This window comes from Elaeis guineensis, chromosome 11, assembly GCF_000442705.2.
Source record: "Elaeis guineensis isolate ETL-2024a chromosome 11, EG11, whole genome shotgun sequence".
Classification (NCBI taxonomy): Eukaryota; Viridiplantae; Streptophyta; class Magnoliopsida; order Arecales; family Arecaceae; genus Elaeis; species Elaeis guineensis.
In genome coordinates this window covers 118,248,615-118,268,342 of record NC_026003.2, presented here as the reverse complement: position 1 = coordinate 118,268,342, position 19,728 = coordinate 118,248,615, and the positions used below count along the sequence as shown (strand labels likewise).

Genomic DNA, 19,728 nt, shown 5'->3' with positions numbered 1-19,728 from the left:
TAAAACCACTCAAAATATTCATATTTTTGAAAAACATGATAAAACAAAGAAAACAAGTAAGGACTTACAGAAACATATCCACAGGGTTCCCGCATAATTTTAAGATTGTGGCTTTCTTTCTCCTATACAGACAGCCGTAACTCTGTACTTTAAAAACAAGTAGTGATTGAAACGAGGGGGATAAAAAAAAAAAGGAAAAAAGTTAAAAGGTAGAAAAAAGAAATGGATTTTATGGTCATGATCATATGGGCAAGATCGATGCTTCCCTTCTGATCCTCTAAGTATACTGAGGTGAAAATTTACAGGGCATATACACTCGCAATTAGATTCAAGTATCAGTAAATCTGCCAAATAGAAGTAAAGAAGTGTTAACGCAAGGCCTCTCCAGCAAAAGTTGCTCGGTTCTTATTAATGGATTTGTCTGTTTGTTTCCTTTCTGTGCCAGGAAAAGCCAGAGATAGAGAGAGTGATGCTGACATATCATCTTCATCATCCATTGCAGGACCCAGCAGTTTATCCCGGCTGCCTAAACTGCCTTTTCTGTCAACCAAAGGGAAAAGCAATGACAAGACTCCGTTTTCTGATGATTTTTTCTTGCCTCCTAGTGCAAGTTCAAGATCTGGAGCACTGGATTCTGGGAATGCTTCATTGTCCAAAGAAAGAACATGCATGTTCTCTGATACAACATTTCTCACAGAACCCGGATCCACAGGAAAGAAGTATCTTTCAGCACTCCTTGTGTTCTCAGCCATTTCTGTTCCATTGCAGAAACCATCCATGTGCTGCTTCTCATTGATGTAGCTAGGTAGCAAAGGACATAACAATAAACTACTAGATCCATTTGCATCCCTAGAAGCATGTCTCTCGCTGCAACTCCTAATCTTCTTGTATTCTTTTTCATTTTTAAGAGAACTGAAGTTTGCTCTCTCACTCCAAAGCATCATTTCATCAGTACTCTTTGAGGATTCACAAAAAGTGTGTGTAACTGTCTCTATGGAAGGCGAGTATGCACGTTTCTTTCTAGGCCTTGACTCCCAGCTGAGCTTATCAATCTCCATATGATGTTCCTGTTGCTCATTATCTGACCCAGCTTCATCTTTCATTAATCTTTCTTTCTCCCTCATTGTATCACAATTTCTGCTGCCTTCACCACCTGTTCATTGAGCAAGCAAAAAGAACTTGAGCAGAAATATCCTGGACAAATCATGCAAATACTACTGAAAGAAAAAGCACCTTGCCCAAAATATGAAGAAATTGAGTGTGTTGATCGTGCAGGCAAAGCTCTGTTCAGATTTTCTATTGTAGTTGCATGAATGTGAACTGGAGTTTTGCCGTCAATATCACTGCCAGAGTTCCACTGCATGCAGATGGGTAAGCTATGAGAATCTCATGCCACATGCCACAAAAGCAACTACAATCTAAGCATGATGAAAGACGGGTATAAATTAATTGCAATTAATTCATGTGAGATAATACAAGCATGCATAAATACCAGAGATTAACACCAGTGGTGATGAGAAACAACAAATATTTAGCTAGCATGGACTCATAGCCAATTCAGATGTTGATCAACCAAAAAAAATTATTAACCTCTTTCAATCAAAGACTCCACAAACACCAGTTATTTTGAGAGAGAAATGGTCACAGATGAATTAAATTTGGGAAAGCTAATTTACCTGTCCTTGAACCAACACTATATCCTAAACATGCACTAAGATATTTTGTGACATGGTACATGTATGCACAAATTCACCAATGACAAGAGCTTCTGATCAAACTGCACTCAAATGGCATTCCACATTCACACATTAATTGGTGAATGCTCAAGGCCCGTAGGAAAAGCATCATCAAACATATGTCTCAAGGCTCATAGGAAAAAGCATCATCAAACATATCCTTGACAACAATGACAATCAGATCTCCTAATGCCAAACTGCATAAGGGCTTTTAAAGTTGTCAGACAGTTTGAAAAAAGTGACAATTGGATGACACTTGGACAACAATGTGCACTCGAACCATATATAAATGTATTGCCCGATTCTTCCCTTTCTTCCCCTTCTGATAGAAAGTATTTTAAATAGAACTGCAGGATAAACACATATGTAATCACAAAATCCAAACCCCTCAGCCACCCATCAAGTGTCCTCAGATCTCAGTTTCAGTTACATGTGACCAAAACTAACCGTTCTCATCCAATTTTGACTGCAAAGACCAAAATGAGCCATTAAACACATTAGGCTAGATTCTATCAATTCTTAAGCCATCCCTCTTTCTCTAATAAAAGGACACATTTACTCATGGATGATCAACATTACCTCTTGGAAGCATTTTCCCACGTCTAAACATGGAATTTTGGGACTTTTTAATTGGAGAAGTTCAAGTGAAAGGAAGTTTTTCCTAAAGATGACCTCTCAGGCTTTTTTTTTTTTTTGGTAGACAACCTTTTAGGTCTCTGAGATGTCATTTTTGTAAGGATAAAAGGATCTCTATACATCATGTACCAGATAAGTTCCCTAGATATTGGATTTGCAAGATTTAAGTTCAGATTTGCTATAATTTACTATAGGCATTTAGGTGAAATATATCTACCGGCATCCTTTTCCAAATTTTCAATAAACATAAATCAAAATTTATATATTGGAAGTTGATATGATAGCAATCATACTTCTATAAATATCTACATTGTTGGTGTTCAACAATTAGATTGTTGACAATTTTTTGAATGTAATTTTCTTAAGATTTTTTGTTACTTTGTAAATGAGTTTTATATTGTTTCACACCTTCAGGCTTTCAGCCTAGAAAGACCAAAACAATAAATCCAAATATTACAAGCAATATGCTCGAAAATTATGTTGCATATGTGCCTTTGACTTACAAGACCAAAAGATAAAATCAGGAGAAAACTTTCTTTTAACTTGTTGGGAATAGAAATACTAATCCTAGAAAGTCACAAACACACTTAACAGTAACTCTGATCTTAAAGTGCACACCCAGATATCTGGAAATGACTCACATGCATTACAGCATAATAAAAAATGTGAAATATAAATGATAAACAAAGTGACATCATTGTCAGTAATTCGCATTAATCTTAATGTTCTACTGCTTTGAGTAGTTCACACTGAAAGGGGAAAATTTCAATTCAACCTAAATCAATTCATCTTGCATTGTCAAGACAATGCAGAAAGAATTGTAAGCATGTGGACAAGGTGTATTGCCTGGACAAGGGCTACGTTTTTTTTGTTCTCAGAATAGGAATTGTTGGTAATGATTTTAGACATTGTTAACACACAAGTGTTAGTCTCTGTCTTTAGTTCATAATGTTTAACTTACGTAATTAGATTAAGCTCTATTTTACATCAGTTTATGAGTTAGATGTTACATCACTTGCATCATCCAATTGTATGTTATGATTTAAAAATTTTCATAAATTACTCTATTGCTTAAAAATTTTTAAAATGTTCACTTGTATGTCAGTCAGACTATTCAATTACTCTTGAATTATACAAAATGTTATGATTTTAAGACTTTTTTGTGTATTAAAAAAGTAATCATACCATATATGATTGCTAGTGGTGATGTTGCTTGCTATTATTTGTTATATCTGCATCTCCTATAATCCAAGAAAGGACTAAGAATAATTTATGTAGCCTATATTTTGTTAAGTTTTGTTATTTTTTCTATTTCTTTGTTATCCAAAATTTTGACAAAATTTCTGGATTTTTCCAGACTTCTAAATCATTACATTCAGCTGAATTGTTCCCAAACACTGAACTTATGACTATGGTTTTGCATGATTGACGCTGTCATAAACAGTTGTGCCTGCTCTATACACACTTGTACGGATAGATGCATGGAACCTAAACTTAAAAAGCCATCCAAACCAAGAGCCAGGAATAAAACCCAGTGAACAATGCCTAAACATCAGATGGAGGTTAGCCAAGGGCCATACCTGAATTTCCCCTACAATTTGCATTGTTCACCGTCTAAGAAGCCAGGCATTCCCCTCATCCTCAGCTATTTATACACAACCGCGACACCTATGAACGCCATAGATCCCTACTACACAAAAACCATCAAAACACTTTTGACAACTATGAACCTACTAGTGATAGTTCTAGCTTGCTCTGGATGTATCTACAGGTGACAAGGGGTTATTGGTGAAGTCATGTTTGCTCAGGTCAGCGTTCTCCATACCTTAAAAAACACCCACAAATGAGGTTGTTATTTAGATACATGGGATGTAAAATAAAGATGGCACAAGTAGGCACTTGCAAGTCCAAGTTGGATTATCAGAAACATAAGCTGGGAGCCATACAAGATTTTGTTCATAAGAACTGGTGAACGAAGACAGTTCCAATTTTTAGATAAGTTGGTCCAGGATGTTCAAAAATCCTGTTCAGGTTTACTCATTCAGAGGTCCATAACAATAGTAAACCTGATGCCTCTAGATTGCTTTCCAATATCAATGCGTATATACTAATATGTTGGTATGTATGCGTGTGTTTCGATATGCAGCAACATTTTTTGCAACTGGAGTCAATGACATGAAAAAATATGTTAATCTCAAAAAACATGTAAACAGCCCATGGAAAACAACCATACAGGTATGCTGATATAAACATGCTAATGCAGTTATGAAAATAGCTGCAACCCCCTTCCCATAAAAGGGTAAAAATAAATAAATAAATAAAAATGACAATGATGATGTAAAGTAACAAAATCATGTACATTTCAGCAATCATATGATGCACAATAAGCAATATAGCACATGCAGCATCCAAAAATAAAGATGCAAAATATTCCACCAGCAGTTGTAAGCTATACCGACAATGAAGACATTATATGCAGCAATTACAATCAAGAAGCAAAGGGCATTGTAGACTTCTATCCCTCAGGAAAATAAACCTTTACCAGGAAAGTAGCCTCCCTTTCCAAAGCAGGGCACAATTCCGTAGCACTCATTTGAAGGTCAGGCACATGACAAGCACCAAGCGAGCTGCGTGGCTGGCATAGTCTATCCGACAAGCAGCTTACAGGAAATGATGAAGCAAGCTGTGATGGCTGTTGACTCTCAGCAGCTAGCTGACATGAAGTATTTTGAACAAAAGAAGACTCATGTGTGTTGCAGATCCTATCCTGGATACCGGAAGAAGAAATAGGCAGACAATCCACCTGAATACTGGATTTTATTGCCTTCACCTTCAGCAATCTATCACTCCTAGAAAATTCCTTATCTGAACTCTCATGGGAATTTATTTTCTGAGAGGTAGAAGCTTCAAAGAAAGGGAAAGAAATTTCTTGAGCCAAAGGATCTGTGCTTAACTTTGGCCGACAAGGCTGCTTCTGTAAATCTGGCAGAACTTTTGAGCATTCCGTCCTTCCTCTAAAGACACCCCAGAGGAAGAATAACATGTTCCAACCTGAAAAGAACATACAGCATCTTATCACTGAGACGATATTTTTAAATTTAGTTAGCAGAACCGGATAGAGGGAGGAAAATATATAAAAGCATGTTTTCATGCAACAATCTATCACAGGTATACGAAACAAATGCCCTTACAACAGTTGATTACATAAATCCTGTTTCTTACGTTGGCAGTTTTCTGGTAGCTTATTTGACGGGAAAATAAGTAGCTCCAACTCATTGATGTTCCCTCGAAGGGCTAAATCATTTTTAAGCATATTTTCCAACAGCTTCCCATAAGCACTTTCATAACTGTATCAAAACCAACAAAAGAAGCATCCATAAAATTCTAGATCTCAAAGAATAATAATATATAAAAAAGGGAAAAACATCAATCAAACCTCTCGATGTCTTTAGCAAAGAATAAAAGGGCAATATTATCTTCCTTGGGGCTCATTCCCTGAAACTGCACTGGCCACAACCTAAGGCAAGGAACTTCATCCAATTGCAGTTTGCCAGGAAAATGGCTGACCACTTCAAGCACTTTAGGTGATGCACAGGTTGACAAGTGAGCTTGAATCCCATCAAAAAATTCAGGAAGTTTTCCGGTCCTAAGCACCTCAAAACCACCTCTGCAGAGAATAAAGGATATGAATTATTATACATCAACAAAGTTCAGTTAATTATGAGAAACAAATTTAAACTCTCAAACAAACCATCTGAAATAAAAAGTCAAGAGAGAAAGATATCATACTGCCATATATATTCAATTTCTGGGATTATTGAAGGTCTAAATGGATTTGCAAGTAAAGAAGATTGATCAGGCAAAATTTGAGTAGAAGAATTCGCATTCAAACTATCAGAATTGGTAGGAATGGCATTTGAATCACATTCTTTAGGAAGAAATGAGGCTTCAACTGCGTGTTTTGCTTGCTGTGCATCAATAGCAGGTTCTCTTCGGCCCAAATCAGCATCAGAGCATCGCAAAATAACTTGTCCATCAGATGTCCCTTCCTGAGGCAAGCTCTTCAGACCACTAGAACTAGACTGGAAATCTTTGGAAGCCACTTCATAACTCACTTCAGTACTTGGCATTGAACATGCAGACTGGTCTGGCAATTTATTGCTCTTCTTTGTTCTCATTTTTGCAGCTTCCATTGCATCTCTGCACTTATTGCTATTATTACTGCCTTCCCTTAAATTTCGGTCAGTAGAAGGTTTAAGAGCAGATATGCTAAGTTTGTCAATTGGGCAGAACTGCGTTGTGTGGCCTGTTTCATTACATTTATGACAACGTAATACTCGGCTGCCACTTGAAGACACCTGCCTTGAAGTGCTAGAATGGGAAGAGTCCTTGATTTTATGTTCTCTAGGGGAGGATTCTGGAACCTGAGTCACACTGCGTTGCAAAACTGAGTCAGCATCACAGCATGATCTATCAATAGCAGATGGATTTGCATGAGAATCTTCCTCAGCATTGCACAATTCATATCTTTTAAATGTATTTGATGTTTGCTTCTTCACTTCATTATGCCCTACTACAACAGCAAAATAGGAATGAACATAATTAATATCTAAACAGCATCATAATGTAGCCAAATAAAAGGAATGCCAGTTACAAGTCCCCTAGAAAGATACAATTTACCTGAATCCTTCACATTTTCTGATCCTTTTTCAGACTTATTACTTAAATTTCCATTATGCTGTGAACTCTTCAGATCCATCTTTGGGACAGATGTGCCAGCTGATGGTGATGGACTAACAACAGGACGATCTAGCACAAAAGAATTCTTCCTTTCCATCATATTCCTTTCTTTCACTGGTTTCCAACCTTTAGGTTCAGCAGCTCGAGGTGAATTAAGCGATTGCATTTTATTTACTGATTCAACATTGGAGCGGCCTGAGCTCACACTTTTAAATGATGCAGATTTCATCATTGTTTTAACTACTCCATCCTTCCTACTGTTGCTGGAAACATATTCTCTTGTCATCTTTTGCTTCTGAGGTAAATTATCAATCAACTGTCTGACTTTTGGCTTCATGTTTGAGTTATTAAATGACAGCTGCTTGGAGAGAGGCCCTATGAAAAGAAAATATTTAAAAATTTTAAAACATCCCCGGACCCTGATTCAAACGAAAATTGTCTGTATATATTATATGAAAAATATAAACGCATGCCAATTTACCTCGAGGTGAATGAAGTTGCGCTTCAACTCTTGATGGGTTAGAGCTTGACATATGTGAGCGGGAGATGGCCGGGAAAGTATTTGCCAACGGACATCTGGGGGATGAAGCCAGGTTGGTTGGCTTTACCTTTCCCATATCCAGGCCCTTAAATGAACTTTCTCGAGACAAGACAGCATTTTTCCTTGGACTGGTTGTTCCTATGGACCCACCATCCATCTCAGAAATCTTTTTGCTGTTCATTGAATTAACCTCCTGACTGTCTGCATGCATATTGCCTGATTTTTGTGGACTTCGTATTCCTTTGGTAGGCCCTCTTACTTCTGTACCAGTAGCTCCAATATCCAACTTAGCTATATTTGTAGGGTTGTAATTACTTCCAAAATCCTGACTTTTTTCTTTCAAGTTGTCTGCTTTTGATGTTCCAGAAATTGAATCAGATTTATCAACTTTTTTATTTTCAGCATCCTCCTTGAGGTGGCATTCTTCACAAAGCCATTCACCTTCTGGAATTTTGTCCAACTTAATATGCATGCAGTAACTGGTTAATAGCAAACAATTTTCAAGTGTTAGCCTCGAATGAAATCATTCTAAGAGATAGATCTGAAAATCAATAAGGGCTTACGTGTGCTCTGCACCATCACTGCATCTACTACATATGGCCAGAAGTTCCTCCACACCTGCATCCCCACATATATCACATACCTTTACCTGAAACAAATGACATAACATACATCAAATGGACTTGTTGCAATATAAGAAATGCCAAGAAATATGAAGCTGCACTCTAAGATTTTGGTACCATCACTTCATCAGAGGAAAATATACATTATAGAACTTTCACCATACACGAAGCATCAAATATCAATCATGGCTGTTAGGAGAGCAAGACAAAAAAGTGATAGCTACTTCACTTTCACAGCAAAAGCTGTCATATACAATCTCAACTATGTAATGTATTAGTCGCACTCAAACAGTTGAGAGCAACATCAAATGATATAACGTATATGTAAAACCATCCAAAAGCTATACATAAGCATGAAACTTTCACACAACTACTCAGGGTCAGTTCAAGCCAGAAAACAAAGAAAGATATGTCTAAGCCCCAGCAGGCAGCACACATGTTCATTATTAACTTTCCCTTATTGATAAAGAGTAGGATATACAAAATATTTCCAGATAGATAAGATGAGTCGTTATTAACAAAAGAATAATGACATAATCATTAGATAGACCCATCATTGATGGAATCAGATTCACATAAGAGGCATCACATGTGCCACAAACTTAAAAAATGCAATTGTTGTCTCCAAATCGGATGTGTCAAGGAAAAACTCATTATTAAACCAACCATATACATACTTGATCTCATATTTTCTCTAGTAAGAGTTGAAAAGCCAGAACTAGTTGATCTAAACTTCATACATATGTATTAACCTCCAGTGAATATGATAAGGAATCCAATCATACCCAACATTTACGTTAGTGCACAAATGCTCGACACCAAGTTCAACAGAGCCCGGACAACAATAAGATTAAATATTTGCAAGAATAAATTACAATGACCTCCCTCGAAATTTGAGGTAATTATAGATTCCCACCCAACGTTTTGGAAATATGCATTCTACTACATAACTTTTGCTATATGCATGACATATAACCCCTTACTAATATCTTTTTGTTAAATAAACTAATGATCTTAATAACATCATCACTATCTAACCTATGTGAGTCCTAAAATAAATTTTATTTTTATTTTGATATTTTTTTTATTTTTAAATTTTAAATTTTTATATTTGATCAGGGAGTTACGTCTATATTTCCGAAATGTTAGGTAGGATCATGTAATTACCCCAAACCTCGAGAGGGGTCAGGATAATTTACTCTATTTGCAATTATGCTGCTACTAAAAGAACCAATAGACCAACCATTGTGATAATTAAACCTTCCAGCTTCCCCTATCAGCCCCTTCAAGAAATCACTATGTGGTTGGGGATGGGACTAGATTTTGTTGTCTGTTAAATGATTCATTCAACAGCAATAGCAAAAATCATAGTTCAGTTGCCATGGTAATCATAGTTTTGAGCTAAAACTAAGCCAGGTTGTGGGTGCAAGAGGCCTAATCCAATGGCCCATTGACCGACTTAATGAGTGCGCTTATCAAACAGGGTGAATGGAAATATTTCTTAATTGTTTTAATCATCCATCTATCACCAAAGAGCATAAGTTTAGTAGCGGTAACTGAACTGTACCACAACTCTTCTGAAGCGTTGAACTGAAATTTGGATTAGCTATTCAAAATAGTGAAGCTTATATAATGTTTCACATCCTAGTTTATTCTGATTACGTTGCTTCCTTAGGGTTCTATATATGGACCCAATAATAGTTATAAAGAGATAATTGTTCTCGGTCCTTAATGGTGAGTTGAATCAACATTTTCTTTGCAGATGACAACAAATGCTACCTTTCATCTCTCTTTCCTTCCTTTACCTTCCCTGGTTTCATCCGAACAATAGAATTTCCATAGACCTTCCATTAACCCCCTATACATCTCACTCCACTGACCCTCCAGAACATATCTCTACAATTGGGAAAAGCAGCCCAATCAAATCCTACTGTCCCAAATCCCAAGCTTATTGATTGCATAACTAGCAATAATATGAAGAATAAATATTTGTTATTTTGATTTCCTCCAATCTCAACCCTTTATTGTACCAGTGAGTACGAAGCAACAGAGTCAGATATAAAATAAGTCAGACATGAACACTTCATTGAACTCTTCAAGCTTAGTCTCCTCATAGCGCACCAATCTATCTTGCAAGTTGGTCAAGCTCAAGCCTTATAAAAGAGACTAATGCAGTTCGGGTATATTACCTATTAGCAGCTAGTTTGTGTTCCTAAACAAAGTGTAAGAGGGGAGGGACATTCTGATGAAAGAACCATGTATCGGATGCACTGGAGACACCTCCCAACAGGAACATTCAGACCTTCCTGGTTGTCATCGGCCAAGATAGATCGGGATGGTTACATGCTGCCACTTGAGACAGGTAGGCATATGGAGACACCTTCTCTCTTCATTATTGTTATTAACGATTGTTTTGGTCGGTCTGATCACTGTACCAACCCAGAACCAAATCAGGACAAGGGCCAGTACCAGGCCTTTAATCTTACCATCAACGTACCTTTCATTTATTCCTCATATAAAAGGGGACACTATGAAAAACTTTTCTGCAAAATTCTGAATTTCCTTTCCCCCCTTTCTTCAAAACAAGGTCTTATGGTTGTCCTTGTCAGGTGCTAATATATACCAAGTAATACAGACTGTTTTAGTAGTGATGGGATAATAATTTGGGCAAATTATAATTTCTCCCCAAATACTAGAGTTATTGCAACCTTCATCTGAACCAAAGTGCATCATACATTAACTCCTTCACGTGTATGGTAACTCCTTCAATTCATATCCTTTATATTCATAGCGGTTTCCCACATTACCCATAATTGAAGAATACGTAAAGAATTTATGGCATTCCAATAGAGCCATACAGTAGGTTACTTAACAAACATTTTGCTTGTTTAGGAAATGAAAAGACCTTGGAAGAAAAAAATATCAAGACTATATTTTTAGGATCTATATCTGGTAATATAAAGAATACGTATTCCTCAAGCATTTGCAATTAAAAAATAATTTTAAAAAAAAAAATCCTCAAAGCTATCTGAATCAAAAAAAATACTCAAAAAAAAAAGTTCAAACAGTTATATAATTAAAAACTTAAATTTCAAAAAAATTATGTACCAAAAGATCATGTTAAGAGTGTTTCAAAAGATTAAAAGTGCAATATACCTTTTTTTATTTGACAACCTACCATTTAAAAATTACAGCATCAATAAGATTCTAAACTCTAAAATACCAAAGTGTGGGTGTAAAAGTTCCCTTACTCTCTAAATCTCACTAGAAACTTCTGTCTGGAGCTTCCAAATCTTTTTGGAACTTGCAAAATTCGTCTAGTTGGGAGAAACTGCTACCGATATATGAGGAATTAGTACAAATTACTTATTTATACAACCTAGTTAAAGTTTAGTTTCAGATTAAACTACAAACCTAACCTTGTTTCAAGTAGGTGCCAGCCAAAATTGGCACGTCTAATATTGAAGTTTTGGCCAAAACAATAAATCATGGAAGCTATAATCAAATTTAGACAAGAATTAACACTAAAAATACTTTAAAACGTCACTAGCTCCTATGAAAATTCATATAATGAGAACTTGACATCAGAAGTGGGATCATCTAGGTATATAACCCAAAAATTTAGCCATAAATTTTCTCATACAACAGAGAATTTGTGATATTGTTAATATAATGGAGGCAGTTGGCCTTAGACTTCAATGCACTTAACTCGAGCTACCAAAGAAAAAAAACGTCATCTATCTGGAATTTGAGATAGCATGGTAGAAAGGCTAAAGCCAGCAACGAATTTAGCATATAAAGCAAGCAAATAATTTATTAGTTAATAAAGCAAACAAATAATTTATTAGTTAATAAACTAAAGTCCACACAACGATCATATGAAATCCTCCTTTAAGAAATTCAAGCTCAACTACAATTACAATCTCACAAAGGTCTTACACAGATAAATATAATAATCTTTTAGTTACCACTAACTGATTTAACTACAATTGTTTTGTTTCATGAAACACAGAAGCAGTGTTATCAAAGTTTTTCCTTACTTTGATAGTCATACAATTCTAAGGCCCAACCACTGATACAAAGTGTATGCACAAACAGGTACAAAACAAACTCTCTTAAACACCTAAATAGCAGCAGAAGTGTCATTTTCATATTTCTGGCAAATACTCCCACCATATTTAAGTTACAACCTTCCAATAATCGCTCACCTTGTTTTTTTTTAATTTATTGGTGTATCAAAGAATAACTTCAATTCAATTTTTATAAACAAAGCACATAACTACGAGAAGAGAAATTTTAGTGACCAAGGAATGGTTAACAGTATAAAAAGTGCCTAATTGGATGAACAAGCATTTTTGTAATAATTTTGATGGCCAAGTTGAACAAGGAAAAAAAGAAAGTACTTACATCATATAATCCACTGTCTGATTCAGAATTTTCCCCCTCCTTGATCAGCTGATGTTGAATGTCAGGCTCTTGCACATTGGATGCCTCCAACAAGGAAGTATTCTTTCCAAATTGCTCACCATTGTTACTGCATTTAGTAGATTCAACAGCTGGTTTCTCACCATCCATGGCAATTTCAGCTTCAGAGCATGAATCATGGTCCTTTAGAGTCCTTGATGAGGAGTCAACTCGGATCTGACTCAGTTTACAATCTTCATCATTTGGTAGTGCAGCAGATTTCTGTCTATCAATACTCATGGAAACCAATGGTCTTACAGAAGAAGATTTCACATCATTCATCGAGCATTCAGTAGGTTCTCCTTGATGTTGAAAAGTCAGATATCCTTCCAAATCCTTCGAATCAGGACTGAGTTCAACATATGCATTTTGACAAGGGGAATGCGAAGATGGCACTTTGGGAGAGGATTCTTTTTTTGTGGTAGGGAACTCTGCCAGGTCAGACTTGTGAGAAAAGCCAGCATTCACAGAGCTAGAACCAGAGTTCTTCTTCCTCAAAGATTCCCTAGGGCAGGCATATAGTTCTGCTGATTTACTCTCACTCGCTTCTATTTCATGATGATGAGATACATGATGGGCACCCACCAGTACCTCCAGTTCATTTTTTTTAGCAAGCATATCACAGGTTGATGCAGAACTACATGATGTATCTTTCTTGTCCATGTCAGCATTATGATCACACGCTGGCACATTGGCATCTTTGACTCCAGTGACGCATGACATATTATCCCCATGGCATTCTACTCCATGCTGCTCTTCATATTCATGTAATAATTGCCCATGGTGCAAATTTGGTGCAGAGTGACAGCATGAGGGATTTAGTCCATGATGGTTGCTAGTAGCCATTCTAGGAAGAGGCTGATCTTCCACTGCTGCATCACCTGAAGAAACTTTTGGAGGCATGTCAACATCTTCACATGCACATGTAGCAGAAGCCCTCATTATTGCTTTACTTTCAACATTCTCAGAATACGAATCATGACTGGAGCTTGTGCTTAATAAATTGCTTATTTCACTAGCTGCATGCTGTTGGTCATTGCATGCTCTGCTCCTAGGAGGAGGCAACACATCGGCCCCAATGAATGACCACCTATCCGTTTCTTTTCTCTCGCAGCCACACTCAACTTTTGACAATGAGGCTGACATGTTACGATGCACACAAGAGGTGCAAGGAGCAGAGCAAACGTTGCATGTCCCAGATTCTGCCTTCATTTGAAGACTATTGTTTATAAACATATACCTTTTCTCAGCTTGAAAAACACCCTATCAAAAACACTGTAAATGGAGAATTTCAGAAACTGGCATAACATCATATATTTGTTTTTCTTTTCCTCTCAAAAAAAAAAAAAAAAAAACTTGTATAACATGATACATAAAGGATTTGGAACAACATGAATGAAAAGTGTATAGGCACATGAACGTGTGTGTATGTTAATTCATATTTGGCACTTTGATAAATTTCCAACTAGAGTTATCTTCTACATTAAAAGGAAAAAAATAATTAACACAACATCCAAGGTTATAAAGGAACAAACACATGAATCAAACATAGGTAGAAATCATGAAAGCAAATTACGCTTTTCATACAGTCAAGAAGATTTTTGCTTTCAACACACACAAACAGACATGCGTGCGTGCAAGAAGATATTTTGAATATCAAACATTGCATGATAGAACGCCAGAAAACAGAGACTCTAAGTAATGCTCCTGAACATTTTTACAAAATGAAAATTATTATAAGATTAGAATCATTATCTCAGAAAATAAATATGCAAAGAAGAGCCAGCCTCTTTTAGAACCCAAATTATTCCATGCAGCTTTCTCCTTTGCAGGTCAGGAATCTGGTTTAAGGAGTCAAATCGCAAATTAAAACTCTATGCACATCATTCCCCACTGAAAGTTCATTCTTCTCATTTATGCTTTTCCTTGCCCTCCTTTTGGAATTTGACATTGCTTTTTTCACCATAATGCAAGGAGAAGAGCTCTTTCTTTCTTCCTCCCTTATACTTTGATTTATCATAACATCTATTGCATATCTACGAGTCTATAAAAATAATGATAAATTATGCTCTTGAAAGTACATAAAAATGGTAAAATAAGAAGTAAATTCAAAGATGACAAAATGCACATGCTTATGTTTAAAGCATTAGAATAAAGGGCAACACATTACAATAAAGTTGGCAAAAAAGTGCAGATATGATGTCTCAAACCAACATGGGGTCTATGAATTGTTCCATTAAACAAACCAACCACATAGTATAGAATTGAAGAACTTTGTAATATTTATTAAATATCAATTCTATTTATTGCACAAGGACCATTCTATTTATTACCCAGAAGATGTTTATGCAACAAAGTAAATGATTTTAAAGTATCCATATCTTCAATGGGGAACAATCTCAGTAAAGTTTTTGCATTTTATGAACCAGGTCCACAAAAATACCTGCTCCAGGGGATTAGATCTCAAGTAACTTAAGAAAATAAGTATCTTCGCATTAACCAAGCAAACAGTTTAAAAACTAAAAACTGACTTCTCAGTTAACTGATGCCGCAATCCTGTCCCGGACAACTTTAGCAAAGAAAAAGGACCGACATAAAGATAGAGTGACCACTTGAGGGGAAGAAAGGCCTAATTCATTACTGTAAAATCAAAACTTACTAAATCAGAGAGCTACCTCCAACATCCCCTTAGACTAACAAAAATGTCTAGACAACAGAAAAGGAAGGCAAAGTTCAATAACAAGAATTGCATTCATCTCCGAGGCACAAATCAAAAGCCATAGAGCCATGCAGAATCAAAACCCACAATGAATACCAATTTTCTATGCAGAAATAAGAAAGACTGATCTCAAAAATATTTTTTTTTTTCAAAGTCATGGACTTGTTGCTGCAGATAGAACTAAGAGTTCAACTTTTCATGACAGAAAGAAGATGACTAAGTGTTCTCAACATCAGGATTTTCAATGATGTGCTCCATAGAGATCCTTGAATGTGCAGAAGGAATTTGCTTGGTGCAACTGTCGCATCTATAGGATCACATCCATTCTAAGATGAAGAGTCTATAAGAGGCATCTTAGTTCATTTGCACCCAGAACCATTAGAACACTTCTCAAAAAATCAGGATTCACAAGGAGACAATAATCATCCAGATTGAATACCAATTTGCATCCCACACATATGATTAAAAGATTTTCCATGCGATATGACAGTTCCATGTAGCATAGCCTATAACAATCTTATACTAGCGAACGCAAGGTTTAGCAAAAGCAATAAAATGCATCAGATATAATAGATTATGGTCTCATGACAACTAAACCACGAGATCCTTATGAGATGCAACTTTATCTTTCCTTATCTATGAACAAATTCCCAAATACAACCAACAGAATTAGAAGGATTTCTGTACTGTCAACCTTACAGTCACAATCTTATCATGTTATTAGGTCATGATATGTATTAAACTATATTAAATATATCACAAAATAATGCTTGAAAAACCACTACTGGTATTATGAGTCTTGTAATCAACAAGAGATCAGCAAAAGGCAATGGGCCCACCACTATAAAAATAATAATTGAAAAGGAAGAATTCTTCCTCACGATCAAAGCATAATAAGTTGGCTATGAGACCAAGAGATGTCTATAGATATCATAAACAATAGCAGGCATTTATTATCACACAGACTTGGTAAGAAACATCATTCAAATTAATCGCATAGGTCTCAGGCTTAAAAGGAGTTTGGGAAATGGCTAACGAAATTGCCTCATCCTGAATCTTGTCTACATGGAGTTTCTGACTGAACCGTCTCATGTCCAACTGGGAACGAGTATTCAGTGTCATCAATATCTAAGAACCTAAATCTCCTTATGAACTATAGTTTTGTGAGCTCATTAAGTATATGCTGACCATCTGAATGTTTAGTAACTAATTTTCATGATAATTTACAACAAGAACATCGTGCAATCTTATCCTTTAACTTCCAGAATGTGCTCAAAGATTCTAGTGCAACCACTACGCATTTAACTATTGATCATTAAAAATTTGCATCGCAACGAGAGAAACTAGATATGGCGGGTATTAGATATGTTTGGTACTGATTCGCACACCAGGCAAAAAGAAGAAGAAGAAATCAAACTTAGGTTCCCCTCTTACCAAGTTCACCCTTTGAAGTTCATGGTCTGACTCATCCACAGGTCCTTGGATGCAACAAGTCCCTTCCAGGACGGGTGTTATCAAGAAAGCAGATTAGAAACCATACAAAGTACAACTTTTTGGCAAATTACTACCAAGAGAAACAAATATAAGAGCCCACGAAGTATTACTGCAGACCAACCGCAAAACAATCACTCGTCCAAGGGTCTCCAATCCAGTCTTCTTATGTTACAGAGAATGAAGACGGACGCAATAAGCCTAACAAAAAATTGTAGGCATGTCTATTTACATTAACAACACAACACACCACCATACACCTACAATCGGAAACCCTTAAAACCGCACAGTACAGTGAATTGATGCGAAAGGGTATTGAAAAAAAATCCAATCTTTATCCTACAAAGATAGGAAAAAAACCCTAGTTTCCCAGTCCAATTGATCAAATCCAGTTGAAAAAACAAATCACAGACCAAATATCCAGACCCCTCGTCAAAACAAAAGCACCAATCCCATCAAACACATGGATCATTGAATTCAGCAAAAACAGATAAAATAAATGCAAAAAAGATCACTAAATGCAATCGATCAAGAAAAGAGACAGCCAACAAATCCTAATCTCCAAAAGGGTAATATCTTTACATGCCTCCGGTTCCGAGATCCTGTCGGTGCGACCGTAGACCTCCTTCAGCGCCGGCTCCGCCCTCTTCCTCATCCTCCTCCCATGGGGGAGGGGAGATCGGCTACGATCGGGCTACCGCCTGACGCGGCTCCCGTCCCATCCCACTTAGGGCTTCCACCTCACGATATGGTCCCTCCACGAAGACGACGACCAGATAGAGAAAGAATGGGTAAACCGCGGAAGCTGCCGTGCGACGGTGGGAGTACGGAGAGTCTGCTTAACGTGCGCCCGGGAAGCACGGATCGGGGGAGACACGGTCTGCGTGGAGAACGGCGAGGGTTTCCCGTGGAATCAATCCATGACGGAGAGAGAAGAGGAGAGCAGAAGAGAAGAAGAGAGAGCGGAACATGCGTCGAGTGAGGGCCCCGTCGCTCTACAATCAAGATTGAGCCCAGAACGGCGGAGGAGAAACTCGAAAAAATCGGAAAAAGAAAAACATTGATTTTTCGCACGCACTTGTGGTACGTGAGTGACAATGCACACGTGTGGACCCGGCTCCCTCCTAATTTGGCGCTGGGCGGTCGGGGGTGCAGGGAATCCCACGACGACGAGATCTTCAGCGGAACGGCACACGCCCCGCCCGGGAATTCGTGCCGGTTCCCGATCTCGACCGTCCGATCGACGGACATCGCTAAGGTAACAATCGGATGGCTGGGATTCGGTTTCGTAATTTGTAATTTAGGAAATTTCTGCGGCACGCTCCCCATGGCCAGAAGAGGAGGGGGTGAGATTTTTCGGGGACGAAAGGGTGACGTCATGCTTCGGAATCTTCTGGGCTACGGAAGCACGCGTAGCACGCCCCGGGCTTCTCGATCATTCCATACGTGTACGGAGGGGTGTGGAACTAGCATTAGGGCCGATGGATCTGAGCCATCCACTTGTAAGATAGCAACGAGAGATTACAGGAGATGGCGTACCGGACCCGCTAACGTCTTTCATGGGGCAAACGCAGGACCAGGCCAAAAGTGTTACGAAACCGGGTCAAGGTCAAGCTACGATACCCCAAACAGCTAGATCCAAGCGGTGGAGCAGTTTCTCGGAGACCTCGACACGTACCCAGCACAAGTCAATCTCTCTCTCTCTCTCTTTCTCTCTCTCTATATATATATATATATATTAAAATGAAGATATCAGTCACTTTCATTTGCCACATGGTCCGTTCTACTCGTGAGACTATCTGCCATGCTGCGTGTCCACTCCATCCATAGCACTTCTCTCTTCATCTCTATTGCGAGAAGATTAAAAAAAAAAATACCACCAAAAGTACTGATCTCTGTCATGAATCGAACGGCATCGGCAGCGCTAAATACCTCCTCCACCTTCAGATCGAGTGTTCGAAGATAATGGCGAGAGTGATCGAGGGTCTGGAGGTGGTTGACGAAACAATGGAGGGACGATCGGGGGGCTCTTGATAGGGCGAGGAGGCAGATTAGGCCTTTGGAAGGCAGAAAGGCGGGAGAAGAGGGCAATGGGCCATTTACCTCTTGGAGGATGTAGAGGGCGGCCACCGACGGTGGTGGAGGAGAGAGACAAGGGGAAGGAAGGGATTTATTCATACAAGGAAGAGGAGGTGGGGTTTTAGGAATGAAGCAGGGAGGGGCAGAGCGAGCATGCTAGTGGTCGAAGATGGAGTGGCCGCGACGGGGGGTGGGTGGGGGGTCCAGCATTGGACTTTCTGTCATTGTAGGGCCTTTGAGCTAGCCGCAGAATTGGACGTTCCCGTCGGTCCCACAAATCATCACGGATCACCATCTCTCTCCCTCCCCACTCTGCTTACGAGTCCCCCTTCTACGATGATGCCGTGTCCCAGCGGTCGATTGGAAAGAAGCCAAGGGAAGTGAAGAGGATTCGAGTGGTGAGGTGGAGAGGATAAGAGGGTGGGTTGGGACAGCAAACAAATATATTTATAGCAATTCTCAAACTTCAAAAACCTATATATATAGCAAAAAAGAAGAATATTGATACTTTGATCTCCAACATGGATTTAAAAAATAAATTTTTTATTAATAGATATTGGAAAGGAAGATTTTTCTTTATCAAATTTTTCTTTATTATTTTTTATTAATAAAAAAATTTGGCGGTGGAGGAGAGAAGCGAGGGGAAGGAAGGGATTTATTGGTACAAGGGGAGGAGGTGGGGTTCTAGGAACAAGACTG

At 37.9% G+C, this 19,728-nt stretch overlaps 1 protein-coding gene across 3 annotated transcripts; it reads right to left on the bottom strand.

Moving 5' to 3' along the window:
- Positions 1 to 17,926, bottom strand: LOC105053867 (protein PARALOG OF AIPP2). 3 transcript variants are annotated; one of them, XM_073245639.1, is made up of 11 exons: positions 17,537 to 17,926; positions 12,684 to 14,015; positions 8,217 to 8,302; positions 7,594 to 8,132; positions 7,053 to 7,487; positions 6,162 to 6,945; positions 5,809 to 6,039; positions 5,595 to 5,719; positions 4,915 to 5,423; positions 1,234 to 1,357; positions 1 to 1,153 (listed from the first exon to the last, which is right to left on the bottom strand). In XM_073245639.1, exons 2-11 carry the CDS (start codon positions 13,974 to 13,976, stop codon positions 369 to 371), a joined length of 4,911 nt encoding a protein of 1,636 aa, XP_073101740.1. In that variant the 5' UTR covers positions 13,977 to 14,015; positions 17,537 to 17,926; the 3' UTR covers positions 1 to 368. The 3 variants fall into 3 exon arrangements, with proteins under 3 accessions (XP_073101740.1, XP_073101739.1, XP_073101738.1); XM_073245638.1 differs by having other exon boundaries at positions 184 to 1,153; positions 6,162 to 6,942; positions 17,537 to 17,715; XM_073245637.1 differs by having other exon boundaries at positions 184 to 1,153; positions 17,533 to 17,703.
- Between the last annotated feature and the right edge of the window lie 1,802 nt (positions 17,927 to 19,728).